This window comes from Lepidochelys olivacea, assembly GCF_965140295.1.
Source record: "Lepidochelys olivacea isolate rLepOli2 genome assembly, chromosome: 2".
In the NCBI taxonomy this organism is placed as follows: Eukaryota; Metazoa; Chordata; order Testudines; family Cheloniidae; genus Lepidochelys; species Lepidochelys olivacea.
This window is the reverse complement of record NC_140412.1, coordinates 204,560,221-204,574,441: the sequence shown is the minus strand read 5'-3', so window position 1 is coordinate 204,574,441 and position 14,221 is coordinate 204,560,221. Positions and strand designations below refer to the sequence as shown.

At 36.4% G+C, this 14,221-nt stretch overlaps 1 protein-coding gene across 1 annotated transcript in view; it reads right to left on the bottom strand.

The window, feature by feature from the left end:
- TBC1D5 (TBC1 domain family member 5) overlaps positions 1-14,221 on the bottom strand; it is a 470,928-nt gene that overhangs the window by 226,240 nt on the left and 230,467 nt on the right. The window contains exon 5 of the mRNA XM_084621915.1: positions 6,599-6,665. Coding sequence (XP_084478041.1) covers positions 6,599-6,665 — 67 coding nt within the window. The remainder of the gene's footprint in view (positions 1-6,598; positions 6,666-14,221) is intronic.

The window sequence follows — 14,221 nt, the reverse complement described above, 5'->3', positions numbered from 1 at the left end:
ACATCATTATCATGTCCACATGACTTAGAATATTTGTTTCATGAAATTGCTATTTTTTCCCTATTAGTTCAGATTGGTTTTATTCAGCAGGTTAAATTAGAGGCACTCTTATGATGCAGAGATGATGCTCATTGCTCTTCAGAATTATTTCAGGTTTACAATATTTTTGGAAAAATTTCTGTTCAAACTTTTTGGACTAAAACTAATCAGTCCTCAGCTCTTTTATATACCTTACATAAAACTTCAGCATTGTCATTTCTTTAGCAAAATGAAATTACTAATCATATTTACTTTCAGAAGAGTCTATATGAAAACTAAGTTATCTTGGGTAAGCTACAGTAGTTCTGTTGCAACTTGTAACACAGTACTCCTCCATTTAAAATCCTACTGGCTGCAATGACATCTAGTGCTGAGAAAGGAATTGATCATCTGCAGGCTCCCTTACTGCTAAAGTCAGCCAACAACTCACTCATGGTTCTGCAACAGATGCTCTTGCTTTTAGGTCACTAAGAACCTTATGGACTAGTTTTCCTCTCCAAGGAGCAAAAGCCAGTATGATTAAGATAAGAAAATGTGCAACTCAACACCAAGAAGAATGTAGTGCCATTTATCTGTCAATTTTAGTCACATTGGCACAAAGATGATTTGAGCTTTGAGTTTTAAAGGAATCCCGATACTGCACTACTTAGACCTCCTGTGCTTAAGAACTTTTAATAAATATTTTAATTCATGCTCTTTTTAGTAATGAGCAGTTGTCAGACTGGGTAGGATATGGGGGATTTATAAAAAGTTTTTAACACCCAAGACAATGACATTAATGCACAGGGTTTGTTTATTTATTTATTTAAAGATTATTAAAAGGACTGGTGGTGCTTAATATAAATTAGAACATAATTTTTTTTAAAATCCTGCAAATAGGACCAGACTGAACCCCAAATGCTATGCAGCTTATTTACAGTTTTTGTTCTTCATCAAAACCCTTTCATTAAACTGTGTTTTGGAAGATGTTTATCAGTTAAATGCATTTTCTGTTCCCTCCTCTTACCACAGGTGTCTCCTCCTTCAGATTTCAGAACAAACAGTAATTCTATTATTGTGGTTTTCAATTTTGCTGGGGTTTAGGAACATTTTACCAACCAGTGCAATGTTTTTCACTCACAAAGTACATTTAACCACTGTGGTTACTGTGTGCATACAGTAGATCAACAACTGGAATATATTTTGCTAATTAAGAAAAAGTCATTTGTATCTGTGATTACCAAAAGACCTCTTTGCAGTATGTTCTACGGTTTACCTAAATCATACCTGTATATCTAGCGGTACCATTTATATCTAAAAATCATTAGTAAGTTATATTGTTTCCAACCAATCTTATACCAGATTCATTACACTGTATGCGTGTGTCAAACTGGGTGCTATTTCCTTGGTCACCCTTTTCAGTGGACTGTCTGCTACAATTTTAGGCAAAAGGTGTATTGATATCTACTGCATTTTATTTCTATATTGAGACATTCATCATAGTATTTAGCTTCAGCTTGATCCTTGTAAGGACAAAGTTATCTGTTCCAGCCTTGGATGTTGTTTGTGTATTTATCACCATCTCTTACTAAGGTGAGGCTGGTGCAAAGAGATGGGAATTGAAGTGCTTGCTAAACAAAGGAAGACCTGAATTCATTTGAATTCTTGTGTCAGACTTCCACAGCTGAGCACCTTTCTTATTTACCGATGTTATATGAGCACTTAGGGTATGTCTACATTGCAATGAGACACCCGCAGCTGGCCCAGCCCAGCTAACTGGGGCTAAGGGGCTGTCTGAGGTGTAGATGTTTGGGGGTTGGCTGCAGCCCAAGCTCTGGGACCCTCTCACCTTGCAGAGTCCTAGAGCCTAGTCTCTAGCCTGAACCTGAACGTCTAGACCACAATTAAACAGCCCCTTAGCTCGAGCCCCACAAATCTGAGTCAGCTGGCACAGGCCATCTGTGGGTTTTTAATTGTACTGTAGACATAGCAATAGAGATCTCACCCAGACACTTTTCACCAAGGATGCCTTATTGATGGCTTTCTTATGTGTACAAATAGTTTCAACCAATGTCCCTGAAAAGTGCTGAACTGGTGTTTCATGAACAGATCCGTTTCACTGAAGTGTCTGAAATCAGAGTGAGAGAGGAAACCGACCCTTAATGGAAAAAATAGTGTAATAATTTAATTAATATGGGGAAATGAAAGATAGGGTAAGGAATTCCCTTTGCCCAATGTTTACACGCCAACCATTACATTCTTCTTATGGAATCAACAGTTTCCATGTTTTGATCAGCTCTTTTTTGGACCAGAAAACTAAAATCAAAGATAGACCCTGATTCAATATGATCAGATACTAGGGGCTCATTTACTGGGCGCATACAGTGAACAACTGAATAATTTATGAAGAACACAGTCTCACAATACTATGACACCTGTACACCCTGTACTTTTCCTGTAAGAAAAAATAAAAATGCTAAAAATGCTTTCTGGGGATGTGAGGAAGGCAATGCCAGTTCTTGGTTTTTCTCCTTTTACCAACAAACTCTCAAGAAGCCCTTGTGGATAAAGATGATTTTGGCACCCAACTCTTTCATAGGCTCTGATCTCCAGTTGAGAACTTCTCAAGCATGTTAGTTTGCACTCACTCTCCTATTTCTAACCACTTACCCATGTCTTGTACACAAAAGGGCAACTAGAGTGGAGGCCTGCACTACCTTCTCTGCTTCCCAGAAAATAAAGACCAGCTCCACTACTTAGGAAGAACAGAAAGTACCTGACACGAGTGCATGCTAAAGTAGTTAGAACCACACAGTAGTGTTGAGACAAGATGCCTCAGTTGAGGCTTCTTCCTTCTTGGTTCAAAAAGGTGGAAATTGCTCTAGTGGAGTCGCCTGGAAGAGATTTGTACAGAGGAGATCAGCTGTGGAATAAAGAATCTGGATTTTAAAAAGTGACAAGACATATCCACATGAGAAAAAGAAGCCATATTCTTGCCTTCAGATGGTTTAAAAGAAATCAGTGAAGACAACCAAGGAGGATTGTGAGGATGGGAGAGAGCTGCACTCAACATAACGAGAAAGGAAAGGAATTTCTGAAATGATTTAGAGAAGAATGCAAATCTTCAAAGCTCTCTGCATTGACAGGAAATGTCAGAGGCCCTTTTAGGGACTCCTGGTATTCAGAGAAAAATCCCATAAGGAGAGAATCAGTACGGGTCCAGAGGATTACCTTCCCCTCACAGAAAATCAAAACTGGAGTGCCCACACATGGAGATGAAGTGACAGAAACCAAACAGGCCACTTCCACTAAGAGAAGGTTAAAGACTATCAAATGTAATGGTTCAAAAGGGTCAGAACAGAGGACTGCAAGGAGAGATTGAAGTTGTACAGACAAAATCAAATCTTAATTGGGAGGCCTTGTGGACAGCAGGGAACCAAACTGAGAAGTCATCTATTTCAGGTTTCTTGGTAAGGTGAAAGCTTTGTGGGGTTGGATAGGCTGACTCTTCGATCTTGGAAACAGAAGGGTAGACAAGGAAGCCAAGCTCTGAAAGGAACTTCCTTGTAGAAAGACAGGAGTCCAGTAGGCCTTCTGCTCTAATTTTTAGTGTCTGAGCTATGTGAAAAAACATAGGAACAATCTCTTGGTGTTTTTTATGGAGGACATAGAAGGCAGGAGGAGAAAAGGGGCAACTGTAGGGGCATAGGGCTCCAGATCTTCCTCCATTTTCCTCTTCTCTGGGAGATCTTTGGCCACATGAGAAAAAGGAGCCACATTCTTGCCTACGGGTGGTTTTAAAAAAATCAGTGAAGACAACCAAGGATGATTGTGAGGATGGGAGAAAGCTGCTTCTTAGCAGGGAAAGACAAGAGGTACACAAGATGGAAGCACTGTGCAAACTAGACTTATGACAGACAGCTGGAGAAATGGAAACACAGCTTATCTCTCTTGCTTCCTTTCTTTGGTGTGTACTCCATAGGAATTCTAGTAGCTGGCTGGAGCACAGGAAAAACACTCAGCCAGCAGGACCAACCTGCAGGGAGAAAGGAAACAACTGAGAAGCAGAGCCTGTCAAAAAGAGGAAGAATGTGGGCCAACATCTTTTCATACCCAGATCATCTCTCTGCCTGAATAATATCAGAAAGAGGGACAAGATGGGTGAGGTAATATCTTTTATTAGTTAGAGAGACAAGCTTTAGATGTTTTAGCTGTGTCAGTCCCAAGATATTAGAGAGACATGGTGGGGGACGTAATATCGTTGAACCAACTTCCAATAAAAGATATTACCTCACCAACCTTGTCTCTCTAATATCCTGGGACTGACACAGATACAAAAACACTGCATATAGCAGAAAGAAGAGCACACAGTGTCTGCACATCCCAGAACTTTGAATGATCAAATGTTGCCATGGAAATTAGTCCCCACTAGAAGAAAAGGTTTGTTGGGATATATTGGGAATCTAGAAATTACAGTCATGTACGATTCAGAAATTATTTACGCATATTGGTCGTAAGTCTCAGAATCATAAAATTAGTTAATCAACAGAAAAAGTATGAAAAGTGAGTTTTTTCAGTCCACAGCTTTATTATTAGCAGTACTAATGTACGAAAACACCTTTGAAGAAAATAAGTGTCCTTGAGATGTTAGAATCTATACAGCCAAAATGAGTATGTGCATCTATAGCTCTCCCTAAAAGTAACAATTAGATCATTAAAATAAATTTAGAAAAATAGCCTGTAAAATAAAAAGTTAAAAAATACTCACCTTCATTTTATTTCATAGGTCACTGTTATACCATCTATAAGATAATTAAAAATATGCAAGCAGCTGGTACTGCGGCTAAACAGATTAATGTAATAGTCTGTAGTCACATGCGCTGGCAAGGGGTTCACCTCTTTGGCGAGGAGGGGGTCAGCTGTCCTTGGGAAGTAGAGAAAGACAATATTTCTACTTTCCAGTGGCACAGTATTACAGATAGTGAGGTTAGAGTCCAGCTTGATTTATTGGCCAAGTGAACAATTTGCACACCTAGCAAAGACTTCCATTGTGATGGTATAACTCTACAGCAGTGTGAAGATCAAACACACATTTCATGGAAATAACAAGTTCTTCCAAACTAATCAAATTCAGGTTTTATTAATGATAAAAGCACTCAAATACTAAAAAACCCACAAACAATCCACATGGTTTAAATTTTACCATTGGTGAACTTCAAACTTTCAATGATATCTTAAAAATATAGACTACTTAAACACATCTTACTCTACTAAAGCTTCTTTTCAAGCAACACACAGAATAATCTGAATCAGAAGCTGAAGATCAACTTACAAATTCTCTGCTACCTAACCAGGACATATCCATAACTTCCCAGAATATTTAGAAATGTCCCAGTCACACATGCTTCCCGTTTCCACTGCTTAATGAGCTAGGAGAAAACACCCACTTATCTAAATTTAAGGAGAATTAACTACAGGGATTGCTGCAAGGTCTATCCATTTACATAGGTTTTTGTTTTTATTTTGCCTGAGAGGTTTAAAGATCTTTTTTGGGTGGAGATTTTGAATGCTTTAGTTAACATTGGCTAAGTTTGTTAATAGTTATTTTTGTTATTAATTTTGATATTTTGTATTTGTTCAGAGAATCTCATTAGCACATTGTATAAATAAATCTGAAAGACTCTGATGATTAGCATGGCTTTAACCTACTGCTCAAGAATCAGATTTCGTTATGCAGACATATAATTTAAACTGTATTTGTACCAAAACTATGGCTTTTCCCAATCACGGATGGTTCTCAAATGTTAATTTAATAGTGGAATTGGCTCTTTGTTTACATAAAGTCTGAAATGACACTTCTACCACTTTTATCTATTATCTAAGTTATCAACTAACACAGGAAGCAGCACTTGAATTTTTCTTCCTATTAGCTTTTTCTGATTTCAAGTACAAACATCCTCAAACATTTATTCAAACAAGATTCAAAGTTCTGATGACAATGCTAACAAAAAAGTTAACTTAGTATTCCATTTACCTTAAATGGTATTTCTAGTGTTTATTACTAATTGAGATGTAATAGTGTCATGATTGCAGATGATAAATCAAAATTAGATATTACCAAACAAATTGTAATTCTCTTGTGAATTACAATTTAAGTTGTATTAGGCTCCCATGTGATCAGTATGTTCAGTGACTTCGCAGAAGATCACAAAGATGATCCTGGTGAATTAAATATTGTATTAGCACATAATCGAGCTTAAGTGACACACTTAGAGGTGAAAGACTTTGGTACCACCACTTGAAAAACATACTTCATGGACATGTGAGCCTTTTGTTGTTGAAATGTTTAACTAGCTTGGCTCCCTCCAACAAGATATGCTTCACAAATCAACCTAGTTTTTCACAACATACACTAATTCATCAGAAAAGAGATATCAAATCAATCTATTGAAAAAGCATACTTCAGTTTAAGTTGTATAATATTCTTAAATAATCTCAGACTGCTCTTTGGCTTTAAGTAGGTGATGATTCCCATTCTAGTCAAACAAAAATATTTTTAAAATAGCAAACAAATACCTACCTGTAAGAAATAAATGTTCCATCAGAGACTAATGTATAATGTGGTCTTCCATTCTCATGGGATCCTCCTAAAAAACAAAAATGAAAGAAGCAGACCTTAGTCATAAGACAAGGATACACTGATATTGAACGTAGCAATGTAGGGCACAAGGGCATATGTAAGTGATCTTAATCTATGTGGCAATGTGTTTCATGGCTAAGAAATAGACAGCCTTACCTGGATAGGTCTCATCCTTCCATCTTGAAGAATGTTATTGATTAACTAGAGAAGACCTCAAGTCTCAAGCTTCAGTTCTGGATATGAATTTTCCCAAACCTCAAAGGTGTTTGTATCTGGGGTTTTGAGTTCGTTTAACAACTAGAGACAAGCCTAAGTGAATAAGATGTTTTTAAAAGATAACGTCTAATAAAAATGGATGAAAAAGAAATATGTTTTCCTATCTGAAGTCAATTTATATATTGTGAAATGTTTTAACTAAATGAATAGTAAAATGAAGTCTTCTTTCTACAGAAGGCGGCCAGGGCAGTTCAAGTTTCCCTCACATTGGCTCAGTAACATGCCTCTAAGCAAGACAGACTACTTACAAAGGGGAGAGGGTGGTCCACCATCAATACCCCTGAATCCTTGGCCTTTTCCCATCAAGATTGAGTTATGATGCTTCTTCAAATAAAACACATGTCCAAGAGGTAAGGCCATATGGCTCAGTGAATAGAATTCCACACGAGGACTTGGATTCTATTCCTGCTCTGCCACCTAGCTGCTGTGTGACCTTAGGAAAGTTACTTCACTTCCCTTTGCCTCAGTTTTTTCATCTGTAACAGAGGCATAATGATACCAGCTGGCTTTGTAAAGCGCTCTGAGAGCTCGGAATGAAAAGCACTATCCAAGAGCTAGGCACTATTATTACTAACTCATTTCATATAAGCCAATGACAACTCACATGAAAACTATTTTTCAGTAACTCCTGCCCTAGGATAAAATAAAATCGATAACCAAGGCATCAAAGATGGTCTTTCTGAACAACCCAGTCCCTCATCACTCGACATGCTGGCATTTTATTTAAGAGTCAAAATGTGGTACTGTACAAGGCTAGTTGTTGAAAAGAAATGGGATCTGATCCTAAACAGCTACTACTACTCCAGTACAGAATTCTGGAATAAAGAGTTGCTGCCCCTTTGATACTTTCCTACCTACCGAAGAAAGACCTGTGAACTCTTTAGTGCTCATGTCTTTGGAAAGTATATTTAATACAAAAGAAACTGCTCTACATATATATTGTAAAGTCATAACCATTTTCTTAAACCTTGCAATAAGTAGGGAAGGGTTTTCAGGCTGTCAGTTTCAGAATCAGAGATAAAAGTGATTTCACTTAGGAAATCAGATCGTGCATTCCCCAGTTGCAAAAGCTGCTTACCCATGCCAGAATGAAGACACATCTTCCTGCTGACAAGTTTGCACTCTGCTTAAAATTTTATTTTTAATTGAAGATGAATTTTTGTTAATAAACATCTTTATTTTGAGCTGTAAAACAATTCTAAGTTTAGTTTATATAAAACACTTGTTTATTACTATTAACAATGCAGTGTTTTATGCTTAGAGACAAGGAGAATGTAACAGACAAGTATCCGCTTACATTATAAGTCTGTAAATTCCTATAGCATGACTTTCAAATACCACATTATATTCAGTTTTAGCATATTTAAAGCTTAATAATTTAATGATTTATACAATTTTAATTTGTACTTTCAAACCACTCTGAACAATCTGAGGTGCCACTGGAGATCACAACAGTGGTCCTGGTTAAGTCAAATAATAATTATAGAGCTTTCACTTTAAAGAGGAGATTATTTTTAATTATTGAGTGAAGTACTTGAGGTACCATACTTATATAATTACGCTACTCATTAAATGGTTATTGAAAGCTGAAATGTAATTTTAGTGACAGCTACCTATTTTTCGTTGTACATTTTATAGATGACAGATAAGTCAAGAATACTAGTTTACTCAAAATTCCTGGCAGCTGTACTTGAGCTTTCAGGTATAGAACAATTAAGCTGTGCTTATTTTGAAACTTTTTTTTAAACGTATCTTACAGATTATTTTGCTATATAGAGAAACAAAAAAAAATTCCGTTCCCAGAGATGAGAGAGAAAATAGTGATAAACAGATATTTTTCTTCTGTTTAATGTCAGCAAATTCTGGTTCTACAATGTACTTTCTTTTCAAGCCATATCCCTGAAAAAAACAGAACACATCTGCAAGGCAGTATCAGCTATTTTATTAGAAGACTGTTTTGTTTAACAAAATGAACACCCAGCGACAACACAAATATGGAAGACTGATTTTAGTCAAAATGTGTTTGCTGTATAATGCAAACAAAAAAATTACTTAACAGATTGCAGATCTTGAGTATAAAGGGGTAATCAGCATACAATAAGCATTATACTATGCATTAAAACTATATATAATGCCACAAAAGACTCGTTTGCTTCTTTGTAACACTAAGGTTCACAACTCTTCAAACATCAAACCCCATCAGATTATTTTACTCCATAGGTATATATTCAATATCAAATTGAGTCACATAAAATTATTCTAATAATTAAGGGACCCTGACACCTGACAGCATAGAGGTTTTGGCCTCATAAAATATTAACCCATTGACTCATCCTCAGTATTTTCATCCCTTCCACATGATGCTTCAAATTCAACTTATTCCTCCATTTTTCCAAAGGCCATTATCTTGTACAAATTAATCTTTTCTTTCTCACAATGAAAACTAAACAGAAGAGTAAATTTGTTTCATTAACAATATTAAAGCTAAGATTTCTGAGTTCGCTGCATAGGGAAAAAGCAATAAAGTTTTGAAGAGGGAAAAACTGCTTTGTTCCTTCAATCCCCTAGTTGAAATTAATTATAGCAAATGTTTATGAAAACATCTGTTCCATGCAGTTATAAATTCTTAATTTTAGCATGGGCGATTCTAGGCTTCTCTATTATTTTGAAAGAAGAGTCTAAAAATTGAAAGCTTTACAAAAGAACAGGCAATCTGATTATCTACAGTACGATATATATAGTTTGCAATGTCCTGAGGATCCCTGCGGCAAAGAAAAACACCACAAAATACAAAAAGACTAGCTAAGACAGACACAAATCAGAAAAATCTTCAACTGGTCTAACTTGACTGAAGGTGAAAAAATAAAAGTAAAACCAGACCTGAGGAACACCAAATTAAGTCTGCACTACATAACCTAAGTCTATACAAAGTAAAATGTAGTAGGTATATTGATTTCCATCTTATGCATTTAATAAAGGAGTAAGAACAGAGTACACTTGACATTACCTATTTGTGTCAACAGAGGATGCTAGAGAGTTTAAGATGATTCAGTAGCTGCTCCACTTCTGAAGCTCAATTGTTAGTATAAGATCTTAGGCTCTGAACGCTCTCTTGGACTTTTTACATAACACCCTTGCAACTACAGTGTTAAATTCAATTTACACCAAATAAGCTTTTAAAATGATTAAATAGAGCAAGCTTGAAGCAGTGTACAGAAACTGAAAATAATGCCTTCAGCTAAAGAATTAAGTGCACTGCACTTCTGATATTTATAAAATAATTATTAGGCCAGAAAGTTGAAGAACATTTCACTCTGAGAAAGCTGAAGTTGTCTGACATAAAAATGATGCAACTTTCTGACGAGCATATCAGAGCAATCTTTTAAATTCAAACCTTTTCCCCCCTTGCTTCTGAAGTAATTTAGGATCATTGACGGATGCATACTTTGCAAGCATGCATTCCTTTGTAAAGATATTTTGGTAGCATTTTAAATATTAATATTGTGCCAAAACAATCTTTATATTTTGCCACAAATGAAAAAAGATAATATTCTGGTAACGAGATGCATGTGAACAGTTAAAAATTGTACACCATGCTCACTAAAGGTAACTCTTGCACTAGATGAAATGTGTAATTTGTTAATCTTGCAAATTAACAAAAATGAAATTACCCTGAACATGGATCTAGCTTTTGTACATTCCTAGAGAGAGAGATTTTCCTTATATATATTTGAGTTTTCAGCAAAGAGGACACTGGAGCAAGATATTCTACAGTACCCACGCATAGACTAGTTTTGCATCAGTGGAGGATGGTGACATCTGAAAGTGGGTAGGCAAAACTGACACATAAAGGTGCAGAATGAGAGCCTGTTTATAGCAGTAGGGAAAGATAGCATATCTGGTGAACAATATGGTAGGAAATTCTATCCTGAGAAGCCTCCACTGTTTTGCAGCTATAAAAGAAAACATTTTGTACGGGCAAGAATAACTGGGATTGCAAAAATCCCAAGTAAATATAATCCTGATCTCTCTTTTGGATTACTACTTTGCTAGACTAAACTGGCATTTTGCAATGATGTATACATTCAAAATCATGGCAAATGTAGGTGCATAATAGATTACTATGTTCTCTTTAAACAAAAAAATAAATAAATCTGTTTTAAATAGTTTAACCAAGAATTACATGCACAACTTTTCATATGCAAAATACAAAGATTTGTATGCCCAAAATGCATTTGTGAAGGCAAAAACATGGCTAGGAAATGTACACAAAATAAAATAGGGGTGCATGAAATTGGGATAAAATTTAAGTGGAATCTTTTGAAAATTTGATCCTTTATGTCTCCAAGTTCATAATCATTCTACTCAAAAAGAAAAGGAGTACTTGTGGCACCTTAGAGACTAACCAATTTATTTGAGCATAGGCTTTTGTGAGCTACAGGTTAGTCTCTAAGGTGCCACAAGTACTCCTTTTCTTTTTGCGAATACAGACTAACACGGCTGTTACTCTGAAACCTGTCATTCTACTCAAAGAATTTCAGTCGCACCACATTATAAAAAAGTTTTATCCTATTTTTGACTTTGTAACATCTTCCACACTACATCTTCTATCTGAAACAGCCCCCACTTTCAGGGTGCTTTGCAATCAAACTGTGCTGTGGTAGGAGGTGAAGAGGACAAGGAAAGGAGAAACAGTCAGAAGGAAGGAGTAGCAGATAACAGATCAACCAACAAGGGAAGGTGGGGGGGAGAAGCAGTTTTCAATTATCCCCTCTCTTGTAGTTTCCACAACACTGTGGCTCTCTGGCCACTTTAAACTCACTTTCAATTTTAAAGAAGTTTGGACTTTTATTTTTGTAAATAGAAAAAGGATTTAAAGTAACAGCTACACATCCACAAACTCCTGGGGCAACCACAGTCAGATTTATGTGGGACGGAGATGGTGTTCAAATAGACCACTTAAAAGTTTAAAATTTAAATTAAATTCAAGAAAAAATATCTTCAGAGAAGAGTGAGATTTATAATCTTTTAGCTACTCTTGCCTTTTACTTATCTACTAAGAATAATCCTCTGCTCCCAAAACTGAATTTTAAGTTTTTTAAAAAATATGTAAAATAATGAACCATATTCTAATGCCTTGCATAATGACAGGTTTCAGGGTAGCAGCCGTGTTAGTCTGTATTCGCAAAAGAAAAGGAGTACTTGTGGCACCTTAGAGACTAACAAATTTATTTGAGCATAAGCTTTCGTGAGCTACAGCATCCGATGAAGAGAGCTGTAGCTCACGAAAGCTTATGCTCAAACAAATTTGTTAGTCTCTAAGGTGCCACAAGTCCTCCTTTTCTTTTGCATATTCTAATGGAAAACAAGCCCTCCATGTGCCTGGGAAGGATTCTCGGGTGGTAGGTGTGCACCAATACTATATTAATGCACACGCAGTTGTGGCTTAGTGTAAGCCTTTTACTACAGGAAATATGGGCCAAATTCAATGGTGATGTTAACAGTGGTGTAACTGGTCAACGTATGGCTGTAAACAGAAAGTAATGTAATGTGCACCAATTCAGCATTCTGTGGGAGCCACACAGCACTGGCCAGCAGACAAGCGTACCTCTTCCAGTGAAGTCAGTAAAAGTTTAGTCTGGTTATGCCATGGTTCAATGTGGTACCAGGAGTCCTGCGATTGCTGTTAGCAGAAGATGAAATTAGATTATAGTGAATATGCTTTATCTCACCCCTTCTGGCCACACTGATTTTCCTGCTCCTCTTCTGTTTCATGCATTGAACATCACATTGGTGCCAGTTACACTTGCTGTTGTCAATCATTTACAACATGTAACTTAAACTAGTGTTTAGATCACCAATTAATTTGACACAAACACTTCAGTAAGATTTAGCTCCATTTACTCCATGCTGCATTCAGACCAGCATCAAGTGGACTGTCTGCAACCAATAAATAATGGCCACCTCTAAACCTCAAGAGAGTCCTTAGAGATCATAAAATGAATGTTTAGTGAAATAAAGAGGTTGTAGTAGTCCATTACAGCCATGGACAATGCCATGAATAATCATACTTTTACAGAAAGAAAAATCTTAGAATCAGTCTGGAACTATTGCTATAAATTGCTATAACATGATGTACAAAATCTTGAGTGACTTAGTGCTTGCATCCAGAATGTTGCAGCTAATTTTAATTTAAAATATAAACAGCCTGAAAGGCCTGTGAACAGTAAACTGCAATAATCCAGCTGAGATGTAATAAATAGGAGTTAATGACTCAGCATCCCCCTGAGACAACACTGGTCATACAGCTTTGCTTAGTTTTAGACATGCACAATCAGGGTATAAAGGTGGTCTCTGGAGACCTTTTACTTTGATAATAGCAAAAACATACCACCACTTTCTTTTTAAATCTCAGGGTTACTGTGGTTCTTTAATGTACTCTATGTTTCTTCAATTGCACTCAATTTGAGACTTCAAACTGTAAAATACAAGTATATGCAATCATTCTATTTTGGAAAAATAAATCATAGTTAAATGTAGTTTTCATTGTCAAATGGACAACAGGAGTAATTGCTTCATGCCCCACGATTCGAATAAAGTTGGAGCCAAAAGGTTGATGATTGGATAGGACAAGCAGTTTTCTGCCTTCTTGATACTTTGACAGACTTAGAAATTGCTATTAAATACTAAGAACAAAACTCTAATTGGCTAAAATAACTGAACACTTTCTACAGGAAACTAAACCTAGCACACTGGCAACTAAAACTGGCTTGGAGTTAATGGGCCAGATTTTGAATCAAGTTGTATATCTCTGTAAATCTGGAGTAACAACTGAGCTACTTTGAATTTACACCAAAGTCAGCTGAAGGAGAATCTGGCCCACTAAATTTAATTAGAAATAGAATGCTACTCCTATACCAAAACTATGGTTCTCACAATACACCGATTACCTATATAATAAGATTCCAGAATTGTCAATCTGTCGATGTGTCATTCTGAAGCCTAGAATGTATGTTTTGTCAGTGTGAAGCAAGGAAACAGCTGTAAGCATGGTTGAGTGCTCTTTTTGTTTAGAATATCATCAGGTTTAGTCATCCCTGGGATTTGTGATCTATACTGTCCAATTTTTAAGTTCTCAGCCATTTTTACTTTATGAATTACTCCTGAGTGACAGCAATGCTCAAAAGGTGAGAGGTCACAGATGGCACAGCCAAACGAAGGACTGCTGTGAAAGAAGGCATACTTCATGACAAAAGCTGTAAACCACGTATTTTTCTAGATGCCAAC